Source organism: Microdochium trichocladiopsis, assembly GCF_020744255.1.
Source record: "Microdochium trichocladiopsis strain MPI-CAGE-CH-0230 chromosome Unknown B0I36scaffold_7, whole genome shotgun sequence".
Taxonomy (NCBI): Eukaryota; Fungi; Ascomycota; class Sordariomycetes; order Xylariales; family Microdochiaceae; genus Microdochium; species Microdochium trichocladiopsis.
The window spans coordinates 1,183,219-1,196,063 of NW_025763550.1; the positions used below are offsets into that span (position 1 = coordinate 1,183,219).

Here is a 12,845-nt window from a genome sequence, read left to right on the forward strand (position 1 = left end):
GGACGGACAGGGGAGGATGGGCAGAGCAGGGCTGTTGGGGGAGTGTCAAGATGAGCTCGAGCACGCCGCCATCAAAAGTAGTCCCGGCGCCGGCAGGTGGGGCGGGCCACCAGATCTCGACGATGCGGAATGCCCATCGATCGTGCTCTCCAAGTGTAGCTCGAGCAATGAATGTCATGGGCGGTATTTCGGGCGTCATCCTTGGCCCGAAGAAAGATAGTCTGCTGTGCTGCAATAGAGTTCTGGCCTGCTTGGCCGCCATGTAGGTTTCCTTGAATCCAGCCCAGCCGCAACAACAACTTCCCTCGGTACAGGAGAGCACAAGGCTAGCCTGCAGTTCCGGGGCGCCGTCCGGGTTTCCCCCCCGCCACTTTTGATCGGACGTCGGCCACCAGCTTCCGCCCTTTTTCTCCTCCGGCTCGGCCCTTGATTTTCACCCGCCTCGCCAACCTCATCATCCCTCCCACCACTTCGGCAGATTGACTGGCATCGTCCCCAGCAGCCGCACGCACCCACGACACGCGCCCAGGCACACCCGCTTCGCCACACGCACGCAACAAGCCGCCGCCGCGTCGGGTCTTGATCTACAATCGACGCAAACCAACGAGATTAATTTTTTTTGTTGAGCAAAGCACAGCAGGGTCAAAGCATCCCGGTCTACCTTGGCCCCCCCGGTCCCCGCGGCTCTGTGGTGGCTCCCCGACTGCAAACCACCCTTACGCGCTTGTCCATACGGCAGAACCAGGCGGGCCATTGTGTGTTTTCTGATTAGATGTTTCTGAGCAGTAGCGCCGTCTCGGCTCTGCGTACCAGCACCAGGCCTGCTCGACAGCAGCTGCCCGCATTTGGCAGCCGCCTTCTGTCCGCCGCCATGGCCTCCTCCACCTCTGCTGATTCGTCTGCTGCTGGCTCACAGACACCCATGGAGGATGCTATTCGATCAAAGGTTAGCATGACCGCTCTCTCTCCCTCTCTCCATGCAGAGGATTATCACTACTGCCATTCCCCACCTCCTCCACCCTTTGAGCAACTTCTTGGCACAGATCCCGTCTTGGGGAAGATGTGATATAAAGTACTATATGCATATCAGTGGTTCATCTCACAACGTACACATTGGAACAAGTGCCATCAAACAGTTGTCTTACCACATACCGACCTGTCTCCGTCTCCTTTATGGATTTAAGAGAGAAAAAAAAGGATAACAAAACACTCGCTGAGCGCTGTTCCCTAAAACAATGTTTTACAGATCACCGCCGCCCTCGCGCCCACAAAGCTCGAGATCCACAACGACTCGCACAAGCACGCCCACCACAGCGCCATGCGCGGCGTCACCTCGCGCGAGACGCACTTCCGCCTCGTCATCGTCAGCCCAGAGTTCAAGGGCAAGATGCAGCCCGCCAGGCACCGCGTCGTGTACCAGCTGCTCAGGGACGAGATGGCCGCAGAGGGCGGGATCCACGCCCTCCAGCTCAGGACCAAGACTCCCGAGGAGGAGGCAAAGGCCGAGGCGGCCCAGCAATAGCACCAGCAACAGCAGCAGTGGAAGCACTCAGTGAGCCAATAAATGGCAAGGCAAAGACACGAATGAAATGTCACTCATGGAAGGGCTCCTAAACATCCCACCGTGAAGCATGGGCGTGTGTTGTACGATTTGGCTGTAATAGTGGTATCATTGTTCATCAATTCATCAAATGTCATTATCTCGCAGTATCCGCCCCAGTGTAGAATAACGCCAGCAGCCCTCCCGCCGGGCTTTTGTCTCGAGGCATGAGGTACAAGATACCATACACATGCCGCCGTCAGTGTCTCTGCGCTGACGTTGGTGCAGAGCTCATGATAGTCTCGTTGGCGGTGAGATTCTTCTGCTTGATCAGAAACTTTCTGAATTGCTCCCGCCGCTTCTCAGGATCGTTGCCGTAGCGCCGCTTTCTCGCATCCGTCGAGCTTGGTGATCTGAAGTCCACACTTGCCAGGGATCCCGTTGGACTGCCCCGCGATTCCCTTGGTCGAATGCTCACCTGGCTAGGCGATGGTGGTGCTGGCACTCTATGGGGAGGGGCCCGAACAGCTGCCATTGGTGCTCTCCTCACCTGCCTCTCAACCATCTCCACGCTTGCTTTGCGTTTGTGATTTGCTGCCTCCGAGTATGAACGCACCAATGACCTTGCGGCAGGCTGTTGTCGCTTCATGTCGATCTCGCTCATGGACTTCGAGAAATCCATGGGTGGAAGCTCGACTTGCGAGTCTTCCAGGATCACATAATCGGGCGATCTAGGAACAGCAACCTGCGGCTGTTTGGGGATGTCCTCGTGTGCTGTATCCTTGGTCAGCGACGGGGCCTCGACAGGAGGCACAGGGTCACTGGGCTGCTCCTCTCGCGGGGCTTCTGCCACGGCCGCCTTCTCTGGCCGTCGAAAAGGATCCTTCTCCTCCTGTGCAATCCCAAGGCTGCGCCTCGCAATTTTCACTTCCTCTGGAAATGCATCGAGCGTGGATTCCAGATTCTTTTTCGTGATGACACGCGAGTTGTAGAGTGGATCGTCGTCCATTGCATTATACCACGCATATGCGTGCATTACCGGTACTGGCGGCACTGCACTGTCACACTCTTTCACGTACGCATAATAGCCATCATGCCACGCCCGTATGAAGTCGTCGTATAAAGAAGAACGGATCTTCTTGTGCTGGAGCTGAATGTAAATGCATGCCGTGACGAAAGACTGGGCGCTCCCTTTGTAATCCTTATAAGCACCACGGAACTGCACGTATGGTGACTCGTGCTTGGCTAAGCCGAGTGTTTTGGCGGGAGGCTCTGTCCTGCTGACTGGGTCCACCGTTGGTAACGCCGCGGACTGCGGAAGAGCCGCCTCATCCGTGCTGTGTAGAACATCGTTTTCGCGCATGGGGGGTTGGGGGCTGGCCACTCTGGTTTCCGGTAGCTCTGGTGGTTCGATAGGTTCGACCGACTTTCTACAGTCCGTCTCGCGTGGTTGCGGAAGGCTAAGAGGAGCAGTTTCCTCATGACTCGAGCCTTGATGCGTGGAGGGAACAATAGATGATGAGACCACAGGAAAGGTGTTGAGTTGAGAATTATCACCAAGCTCTAAAGAGGCCTTTGATGCTCCATTGGCAACATCGGTAGTAGTCTCAACATGCTTTGTAGGCCGGTAGAGTGCGGTCACCGGCACATAGCGAGTCTGTTTCGTTCCAGCCCTGCTTCTTGGCCGCGCAGGCTCTCGCGTCCTCAACTCGGCTGGCTCAAGACTGCAAGGCACGATCTGTGCCGAAGGCGGGGTTGCCATCAGCTGTATGGTGGCACGGCTTGTGGTTACCGCAGGCATCTCAAGCCTGGTGGGAATATCGATTTCCAGTTCGTCCTCATCCTCCTGGCCTACGCTACTGGTGGGGAATTCAAAGCTTGGCCGGGACAACTTGGAGCTTCGAAGCGCAGTAGGTTGTGGAGGCCAATCCTCTGGGAGCTGGGTGACAAATTCATCTCTGACATGTTCTGTAGCGTGGCCAGGCGGATGCATGTGGTGAGGCGGGCTCACCGACCAGGAAGACCTGACAGAGGATTGGGCGGTATCTTCGTGGTCTTCGCCATGGTCAATGCTGCGTGGTGATTCTGGTGACTGGCTTTCGAAGCGCGCGGGTTCTGAAGCGATAGGAGACTGCCGGGTTGAGCTGAGTGATCCGTTTCCCTGAGGTTCAGCATCGTGCTGAGCTGTCTCTGCCTCTCTCCGGCGAACGAGATGCGCCGAGACATGCTCCAGGATAGCGTTTGGGATATTGCTTGGACTGAGACTCCAAGCACTGTCCCTGCTCAAGAGTGACTGCTGTTCCGAGCTGATCTTGAACAGTCGTGCCCGAAGGGCGTGATCCTCCAAGAAGTCAATGTCATGCTTGTGAACGCCCGCCATGGCTCAAAGCAACCTGGGAGGAATCTGACACATCTGTGAGGCAGACGCAGAGCCTTTCGTTCGGATTGCAAGCGAACGGCAGATGTTAGCCACACCAAAAAGCTGATCTCAACCGCCTGAACGTAAATCCGAGTATACCAGATCTGAATCCCACAGCACCTGGCCCGTTCGTCATGGCGAAATTCGTGCATGGAACGCGCTGGTGCTGCTTGGACGCGTCGGAGGGTTCTCAAAGAAGTGGGTCGGCGGGGTCCTGCTGAATGCGCTCTCACGTGAGGGTGCCTTGGCCAGCTTACGTGGGTTAGGCACACACCCATGCTCGCTCCCCTCTTCCCGAAGTCGTGTCTCCTGACGAAGATATTGTAATGCAGAAAAACAAACAAAAGCTTGTGACCCAACCGCAGACAGTTCATACAACAGGTCGCTGTCTAGAGATTTCGAGGCAACAGAACTGATATTGGCGTATTAGCAGGTAGCAAGAGAAGGAACTGTGGCAAGGGCGCATACGACTAAGACCACCCCACCCGTGGCTGTCACACTCCCACGCTCGTGGAGGGAGCTGCGTCACACTTGCAACCAATCCCAGCTTCGAGGTCGAGTGCCACAGCCTGGAAGATCAGGCTTCCACATCAGCCATCGCCGCTGTGCAGGTCGACAAAGGCAGCAACTGCAACGTGCCGGATCGCCTTGGTCGGCTTGACCCATATCAACTGTCTTGCACCCGACAAGCACACCGCCTACAGATGCCCATCCCGATAACGTCACCTGCTCTCACCGGCTGACTCTCCGACAATATGCTGCAAGCATATGTCACCAGAAGACTTCGCATCCCGACCTCCCAGTGCCCTCACGCCTAGGAAAAATATCAGCAGCATTGCGAGGAGAATCCATGAGCCATGTCGGGCAGGCCATCGGTGCCCCCCGTCCCTTTGTCGCCCGCGACACTCGTCTCGCCGACCACGATCACGGAGCATTCAGATGGGTCCGTCACGCCCTCCTCGCGGACCTCGGCCGCTGCAGATAAGGTGCAGTTAGCCCAGGCGCTCGACAAGATTCATCACTCGGCGGCACAGCAAGACACGCTCACCACATTCAACGACATCGCCCCACCACCAGAGACGACGACAGTCACAGACAGCAAGGGCATAGCAGGAGATCTTGTACATAATGGACTGAGTGGGCTGTCCAGGTATTTCCGGTTCAAGGGTGACTCGTCTGGCAACACAGCCGCCAAAGATGGGCCAAAGGACCGGGATCGGGAGCGAGAGGTTCCAGCCTCGAAAAGCAGCCAGGACCCGGCCGACACCGACAGCCTGAAAGCACCAAGCTCCAAAGGCTCCATCGCTGCCTCGACACGAGTCAACTCGCTCAAGGCTGGCTTCACCGTAGCTTCAGCTGTTTCAGAGCCATCCCTTGTGACGGACAGTGCCTCTGGCCAGGCAGTTACAGAAGATGCGTCGGCTGCATCACAAGCTTCGAGATCTGCATCTGCGATACACCAGGTTAGCAGACAGAGCCTGCGAGACTTTGGGCCCAAACCGACTGCTGCCATAGCTCCAATCACGGTCAGTGCTTTCAGAGGCCACTCTGACGATGTCCGAGATGGCCGGCGAAGAAGCAACATCAAGATCGTGGACGGGCAATCTCCCATATCTCCGTCCGAGGGACCCATGGCCTACCGTTCCGTCGAGTCCCTCGACAAGGCCTCTGCGCCATTTGTCACAAATGCAGATGGAAGTGCCGATTCACTTGCCAGCCCGGTGCAGAGCGCGCCATATGGCAACGTCTCCATCTCGCACCCGGCGCAGGAAGGCCAGAATCTGAGCCACGGCGTCCGACTCTCAGCCAGGGACACGCGGAGACCAGCTGTGATAGATCGCATCAGTCCTTCAACGTCTCGGACACGCACTGCGCACTCCAGGTCGTCATCCATGTCCCATCAGACTGCCGAGGCAAGTCCCATCAATACCATCGCCCACAGCAACGTACATCATGATTCCTTCGGAAACGCGGGGAGATCCCAGCGCACAAGGGCAGGTACCCTGAAAATACCGGGCACCACCACAGATGAGGGCGCACCGGAAGCAGTCAGCGCCAAGCTCGAGTCTATGCGCAAGCAGGTGCAGAGTAAAGACTTCTGGATGGCGGACGAAACGTGTAATGAGTGTTTCCTGTGCGCCACCCCCTTCTCAGCGTTTCGACGAAAACACCACTGCCGGACCTGTGGCTGCATCTTTGACAGCAAGTGCACGTCCATCATCTCGGGGCAGCGCTTTGGGGTACCAGGCACGCTACGAGTCTGTAAGCCTTGCTTGAACATCATCAGCCAGCGACAGGATGGCAATATCTCTGATGAATCCGCGGACGATTCTTACCTACCGGGGATCTTCCGTCCAAGCCATGCCAAGTCTGTGAGCCTCAGGCTCCCAGAAGGTGACCGCGACGAGGACGACAGTGGGTCGGGGAGGCATCGCGAAGCAGATGAAGATATGAGAACCATGACCACACCAATGATGGCGATCCCAGCTACACGTCGAATAGGAGAGTCTTCCAACCGCAACTCAGCCATCCTCGAGATCGATGCCCCGCAGCTCGACCGTCCGAGCTCTTCCCGGTCTCTCAAATCGATGACAACTGGTCGACCTCAATCTTCCGGCCATAGGAGGCACCACTCTAAGCATAATATGTGGCGATCGATGAAAAGCAATTCGGACAATCGCGCTCCTTTTCGGAACTCTGCAAATGAAGAGGCCTCGAAACGATCCGGCCTCTCGGCCTTTCACGACGACAATGTGATTGATCCGGACCTCGCACCGTATTTGTCCGATGAGTCGAGCGGTGACGAGCAAATGAGCATAATGGCGACGATGGCTGGAGATGAGAACCCTCACCCAACGAGCTTTGACCATGACAAGCCAAGCTTCGGGCCGTACCTGGGTGCTGCGCGCAGAAACCGAGCTCGTACCCAGGTAGAGAAGAGCGTCAGTGGGTTGAGCTTCATGAGCCGGGGTTATGAGGACGGTAATGGTGTGTACAACTATGCGCGAGCCAATCGCCGTCGCAATCTGAGCACGGCAAGCACACATCATGGACGATCCCCCCGGCCTAAATCGTCCAGTGTTAGAGGACCAACAGCGTCAGTGGAAACGTTACAGCATTTCGCCGATAGCCCTTCGAACTCGACTTCTCGTCTAACCCGGAGCTCCTCGATGAAAGGCGACAAAGAGCCGCGTCTAGAGCTCAATCCTGCAAGCTTGTCGCATGTGCGCAAGTTACTTCGCCAGCTGCTTGAAGATGCACAAATCCAGCACGTCTCATCTTGGGAGAAAGCCTTGATGCCTATCTTGCTAAAGTGTACATCTTCGGTTGATCCGGACATCGACCGAGGCGATGATATGGACATTCGCCACTACGTGAAGCTCAAAAAAATCCCAGGTGGACGACCTAGCGACACGAGCTATGTGACGGGGGTGATTTTCACCAAGAAGTTGGCACTGAAGACCATGCCAAGACGAATTTCAAATCCCCGCGTCGTAATTGTCTCATTCCCTATCGAATACCAACGCCACCAGCAGCACTTCATGAGCTTGCAACCGGTCATCGAGCAAGAGAAGGAGTTCTTGCGGGTCGTAGTCCACAGGATTGTGAATCTGAGGCCTCACCTGCTTCTTGCAGAGAAGGGCATCTCAGGCCCAGCTCTACAGATGCTAGCAGACGCCAACATTGCCGTGGCATACAACGTCAAGCCGTCTGTACTGTCAGCAGTGTCACGTTGCCTAGAAACCGAGATCATCTCATCAGTAGACATGCTCGCGCTTCCCCCGCCAGACTTCGAGACTGGCAAGAGCGGCGGATTCGAAGTCAAGACCTACATCAACGAAGAGATTGCGGGCAGGAAGAAGACATACATCTTCCTCACTGGCCTACAAGAAGAGCTCGGCTGTACAATTGCACTGCGAGGTGCACCGACAAAGACTTTGGCCAAGCTCAAACGCATCACCGAGTTCATGGTCTACGTTGTCTACAACCTCAAGCTTGAATCGTGTCTTATGCGAGATTCCTTTGTTCAGCTCCCGACAACGGACACGATCCCCACCTCTCAGTCAACGGATGAGACGAGCTCCTCGTGGAACACAAAACACTCTAGTGCCAGCTCGGAACGCCAACGAACGCTGTCGACTATGACACTTGAGGACGCTCCAGCCAGTCAGCCTCACAGCAATCAGGACGCTTCCAGCACAGCCCCATCTGAAACCGGTGGCAAAGAGCAGACGGCGACTGAGGCGGTCGACCCAACGTCCCGACTCGTTTCCTTGCACGAAACACACGCTCGAGAATCACACGACAGCCTGGTGCCCGAAGATATTCCCATGCCACAATACTACAGCGATGTCGTGGCCAAATACGAGACCAGAATATTGTCTGCCTCCCCGTTTGTCCGGTTCTCACAGCCATATCTGCTCATGAAGGCGAGGGAACAGGAGCGACGTCTCGTCCACTTGAAGCGGCTTCGTGACCAGGATGTCATTGAAGAGAGAGATGAGGGCGAGAAGGCAAAACCGCAGAAATTCCAGCTGATCAAGCCGCACATGGTACACCAGACCGGGCAAAAGGCCCCCCGCCAAATCATGGAGATCCTTCACGCAGTGCATGATGCCGAGTACGACAAGGCCCTCTACAATTACCAAACACAGACACGCCAGTGGGAAAACTATATTCAAGGCAACCTAGACTTGTTCGATCCATTCGCCCACCAGAATATTGTAGTCCTGCACTCGGTTGTGTGCACCGAAACCAAAATTCCTTGTGTCGAACCCGGTCTCATTGCGATAGCCTTCTACGACGAACACACCGAGCACAATAGCAGCATGGACCCTGATTGCACCCTAGGACAGTATATCGAGGACATCAGCTTTGGCGCGGATTCACTCTGCACTGCGAACGGCTGCGATCGCAAAATGCGCGAACACCACCGTACTTATGTGCACGGAGAAGCTCGAATCACCGTTTTCATCGAGGAGGCTGCAAAACACATCCCGATCCGGCAGAATATAATGATGTGGAGCTACTGCAAAGTCTGCAAGCGAGACACGAGCGAGATGGAAATGTCCAGGGGCACCTGGAAATACTCGTTTGGAAAATACTTGGAGCTGTCCTTCTGGAGCAGAGGAACACACCTAGTGCGAGACGAGGACGAAAGCAGCTGGAACTGCCCGCACGATCACCACCGTGACCACATCCGTTACTTTGGACTAAACGACAAGGTTGTGCGCATACACTACGATCCCATTGATCTACTGGAAATTATTGTCCCGCGCGCTCGCCTCACGTGGAAGGTGGAGCACGATCTCAATATGAAGAACGAGATCTTCACGCACACTCAAGAGCGTTGGACTAGATTCACGACATCCGTGAAAGCAAGGCTGAAGACCATCAAGCTTGACACCATCCTTCCTGAGAAGGCCGAGGCTTGCAAGGCCGAAGCCGAGCATCTCAACAAGAAGATTGTTGATGATCACGCCTCACTTGTCCGGAGCTTGCAAGAGGCATACATGAACTCAAAGTACTACGAAGTCATCCCGTTGAATGCTGTAGTGCGAGAAATGCTCGAGCTGGTCACAGAATGGGATGCCGCTTTTGCAAAGTTTGAAGCAGACTTCCTCCCTTCAGAAAAGGATATCCGGCGCCTCACCATGCTGCAACTGCGAAAGATGTTTACGGAGTCCAAAGAGTCACTCGCGAGCAGTGAGGCACCTTCGGAGTCCACGGATGCCTATGATCGTGGCACTCTGGGAGGCAGCACTACAGATGGGGAGAAGCTGAGCACACACCTTCCTGACACGCCCTTGGAGACGCCTTTGGAAACACCCTTGGAGACACCACAGGAGACACCGCTATCGCAGGATACACCCAAGGCGCCAGAAGATACGAATGTTACCCCTGCAATGGCCACGCCCACGGTAGAGGCCCTCGAGAGAGTCGAGCCGCTTGACCTGGCAGCGCCTCAGACTCCAGCGGCAACGCAAATTGGAGCTGGGACGGCAGCCGAGACCACGCTGCCAGATGAGACGACCCCAACCCCTGTTGCGATCCCGACGCCAGTGGCCAACGAGGTTCGGAACGCCGCTGAGGGTCCGCCCACAAGCCAAGATGTCCTCAACTCGGCAACGCCGAAGTCTGTTACGGAGCATCTCGAGAGGCTGCGCAAACAACAGCAGGAGGTTGTGCTGGCAGAAGCGCAGATTGCTTCCAAGGCTGAAGCAGAGCGAGCTGAGGTCGGCCAAGGTTCGACAAAGCCGGCCACAGAACGCGCCCCCGCTCGCCGCATGGGCCTGGCCGTGTCTCCCCCCATGCTTCGCGCGATATCCACGCCCACGAATGGCATCTCATCCCTGCCTAGGACCCAGTCCCAACTTGGCATAAGCAGTAAGATGTTCAGTGGTGCTGGCAAAGGGAGAGAAAGGATGACACCTACCGAGGCGCCTCCGGGGATGGAGCTTAGAAAAGTACCGACCGGCGAATCTTCCAAGGGAGACAAGAAGCTCTTCAGCTTGCGAGGATCACGTAAGGCGAACCAATCCTCGATTCCTAGATTTGTCGGAAAGAAGGATTCCCGTGTTTCCACGATACGGAAGCACTTTGAGCAGTTAAGTCGGGAGTTTGAGAAAGAGCGCGAGAAGGACAGGCGGAAGCGTGCCGCAAAGATGGGTCAATCTCGGCCAATGCTGCAGCACTCAACCACCCGTGCGATTGTTCAGGTGTACGAAGACGTCGACGAGGCCGTGCAGGAGCCCAATCCAATCGAGGACGACCAGAAGTCGCTGGACAAGGACGCAAGCGCTTCTGTGGCTGAGTCATCGGCGGAACAGACTGGAGAGGCGTATACGGATGTCAACGAAGCCTTGGGGACCGATACCGCCACAGCTGAGACTGGAGATAAACCAGAGGAAGCCACAACCGAGGCTGACACAGCTGATGAGACTGCCACGGCAAGCCATGGTCCCACCGACGACGAGCAAGGACACAGTGACACGGAGCACTCCATTCTCGACGGAACCACTTTGGAGGAGATTGCGGAATCGTTGGATTCAGCGACAGAGATCCCTCTGGAGCTGCCGAAGCACGACAAGATGAACTTCATGAAAGTGCTGACAAACTTCTGGAACGAACGGTCCTCGGCTGACTGGATGCCCCTGGACTATCCTCTGAACCCCAAAGATCACATCTTTCTCGACTCGGACATTATAGTACGCGAGGACGAGCCAAGCTCGCTAATTGCCTTTGCGCTCAGCTCTGAGGATTACCGAGGGAAGATGGCCAAGTCCCGTCGCGGTCGGGTCGAGTCGAAGCTGCGGAAAAAGAGGTTCAGTGGGCACGTAACTGTGGAAGAACAACATGATGCCTCTGGAGAGGAAACAGGTGACGATGTCGACATGGAGACGCCTACTCAACACCTTCATGACCAGGACAACATGGGCATCCCCGCTGTTGTTGAGGAGCAAGGGCGACGTCCTCCGAACCCCGAACCTGCTTTGACGCCGGAATTGACGGTGACTGAGGAAGAAGTCCTGCAGGAGAGTCTCCGCTCCGCGTCCAGCAGTCACTACAAGTACCAGTTCTCTGAAGGTGGAGCGAAGATGTTGGTCAAGATATTTTACGCGGAGCAGTTTGACGCTCTTCGCCGAAAGTGTGGCGCGTCGGACCGCATCATCGAGTCGCTGTCACGTTGCCTCAAGTGGGACTCCAAGGGTGGCAAAACCAAGTCTGTCTTCCTGAAGACCCAGGATGATAGACTGGTAATGAAGGTTTGTGCTTTCCTCTTGGGGATCTTCGAGTGATAATTGTGCTAACATTCGCCTAGTCTTTGTCGCCTGTGGAAGTGACGGCGTTCCTGAGATTCGCTCCTGGTTATTTCCAAATCATGAACGAGGTTCTCTTCCACGATCTACCATCAGTCATTGCGAAGATGCTGGGGTTCTTCCAGGTCATTATCAAGAATCCCGCCACAAATACAGACATCAAGCTGGATCTTCTCTTGATGGAGAATCTTTTCTACGATCGTGCTCCCACGCGGATCTTTGACCTCAAGGGATCCATGCGCAACCGGAAAATCCAGTCAACTGGAGAGCAGAACGAGGTGCTTTTGGACGAGAACATGGTCGAGTACATATACGAGTCACCACTGTTTGCCCGCGAGCACTCCAAGAAGTTGCTACGCGCCTCGGTCTGGAACGACACGTTGTTCTTGGCCCGGCAGAACGTCATGGACTATTCGCTGATGATTGCTGTCGATGAGACCCGGAAAGAGCTTGTGGTGGGCATTATCGACTGTATCCGCACATATACCTGGGACAAGAAGCTCGAAAGCTGGATCAAAGACCGTGGCTTTGCGGGGGGAGGCCGCAATCGCCCTACAGTGACAAGTCCCAAGGAGTACAAGTCCCGATTCAGAGAGGCGATGGCTCGGTGAGTTCATATTTTTTCAATGGACACGAGTTTTGAAGACTAATCCGTTCTGCAGGTATATTTTGCAAGCACCGAACTGCTGGCACCAGTTCAATGTTCCCTTGATAGCTGCTCGGCCGCACTCTGATATAAATCTTGCTGGCGATGATAAGACAGTCGTCGCGGATACCCTCTGAAGTGCATAGACATTCAAGAAAGGCCTCAACGCACAGACTTGATTTGTCACTTTGGGGGACTCCCAGAACTGGGTTCAAATACCTTACGAGTTATGATGTCCACGAATTCCTTGTTTGATTCTCATGGCAAGCATTTGCGTAGTCTGGCTTGAGCGGGCGATATATACTTGTTATAGATAGCGCATTATTCACAACACTTGTTTTGGTTTACCGGTATATGAAGTGCCGGTGCCAGCCTAGGCGGCCGATCTGTAACGAAATCCTGAGCTGTTGAGTAGGTTTT

General features: G+C 55.3%; 3 protein-coding genes across 3 annotated transcripts; 2 read left to right on the forward strand and 1 right to left on the reverse strand.

Moving 5' to 3' along the window:
• Positions 1-368: 368 nt before the first annotated feature.
• On the forward strand, positions 369-1,670 carry B0I36DRAFT_327309 (bola-like protein-domain-containing protein). Its single transcript, XM_046154455.1, has 2 exons — positions 369-946; positions 1,247-1,670. Exons 1-2 carry the CDS (start codon positions 773-775, stop codon positions 1,520-1,522), a joined length of 450 nt encoding a protein of 149 aa, XP_046010341.1. The 5' UTR covers positions 369-772; the 3' UTR covers positions 1,523-1,670.
• Positions 1,671-1,799: 129 nt separating this feature from the next.
• B0I36DRAFT_364734 (uncharacterized protein) lies at positions 1,800-2,903 on the reverse strand (the record flags this gene model as incomplete). The annotated part of the gene is made up of 1 exon (XM_046159022.1): positions 1,800-2,903. The coding sequence occupies one exon, from the start codon at positions 2,901-2,903 to the stop codon at positions 1,800-1,802; it is 1,104 nt and encodes a 367-aa protein (XP_046010342.1).
• A 1,678-nt stretch (positions 2,904-4,581) lies between these two features.
• Positions 4,582-12,710, forward strand: B0I36DRAFT_139959 (uncharacterized protein). The gene is made up of 3 exons (XM_046148350.1): positions 4,582-11,725; positions 11,782-12,386; positions 12,442-12,710. Exons 1-3 carry the CDS (start codon positions 4,817-4,819, stop codon positions 12,560-12,562), a joined length of 7,635 nt encoding a protein of 2,544 aa, XP_046010343.1. The 5' UTR covers positions 4,582-4,816; the 3' UTR covers positions 12,563-12,710.
• The last annotated feature ends 135 nt before the right edge of the window (positions 12,711-12,845 follow it).

Bases quoted from the DNA above. Each gene is read 5' to 3' on its own strand.
- B0I36DRAFT_327309 (XM_046154455.1), top strand. From the start codon at position 773: ATGTTTCTGAGCAGTAGCGCCGTCTCGGCTCTGCGTACCAGCACCAGG. The intron at 947-1,246 runs GTTAGCATGACC...AATGTTTTACAG, and splicing joins AGGATGCTATTCGATCAAAG to ATCACCGCCGCCCTCGCGCC.
- B0I36DRAFT_139959 (XM_046148350.1), top strand. From the start codon at position 4,817: ATGTCGGGCAGGCCATCGGTGCCCCCCGTCCCTTTGTCGCCCGCGACA. The intron at 11,726-11,781 runs GTTTGTGCTTTC...ACATTCGCCTAG, and splicing joins ATGATAGACTGGTAATGAAG to TCTTTGTCGCCTGTGGAAGT. The intron at 12,387-12,441 runs GTGAGTTCATAT...TCCGTTCTGCAG, and splicing joins TTCAGAGAGGCGATGGCTCG to GTATATTTTGCAAGCACCGA.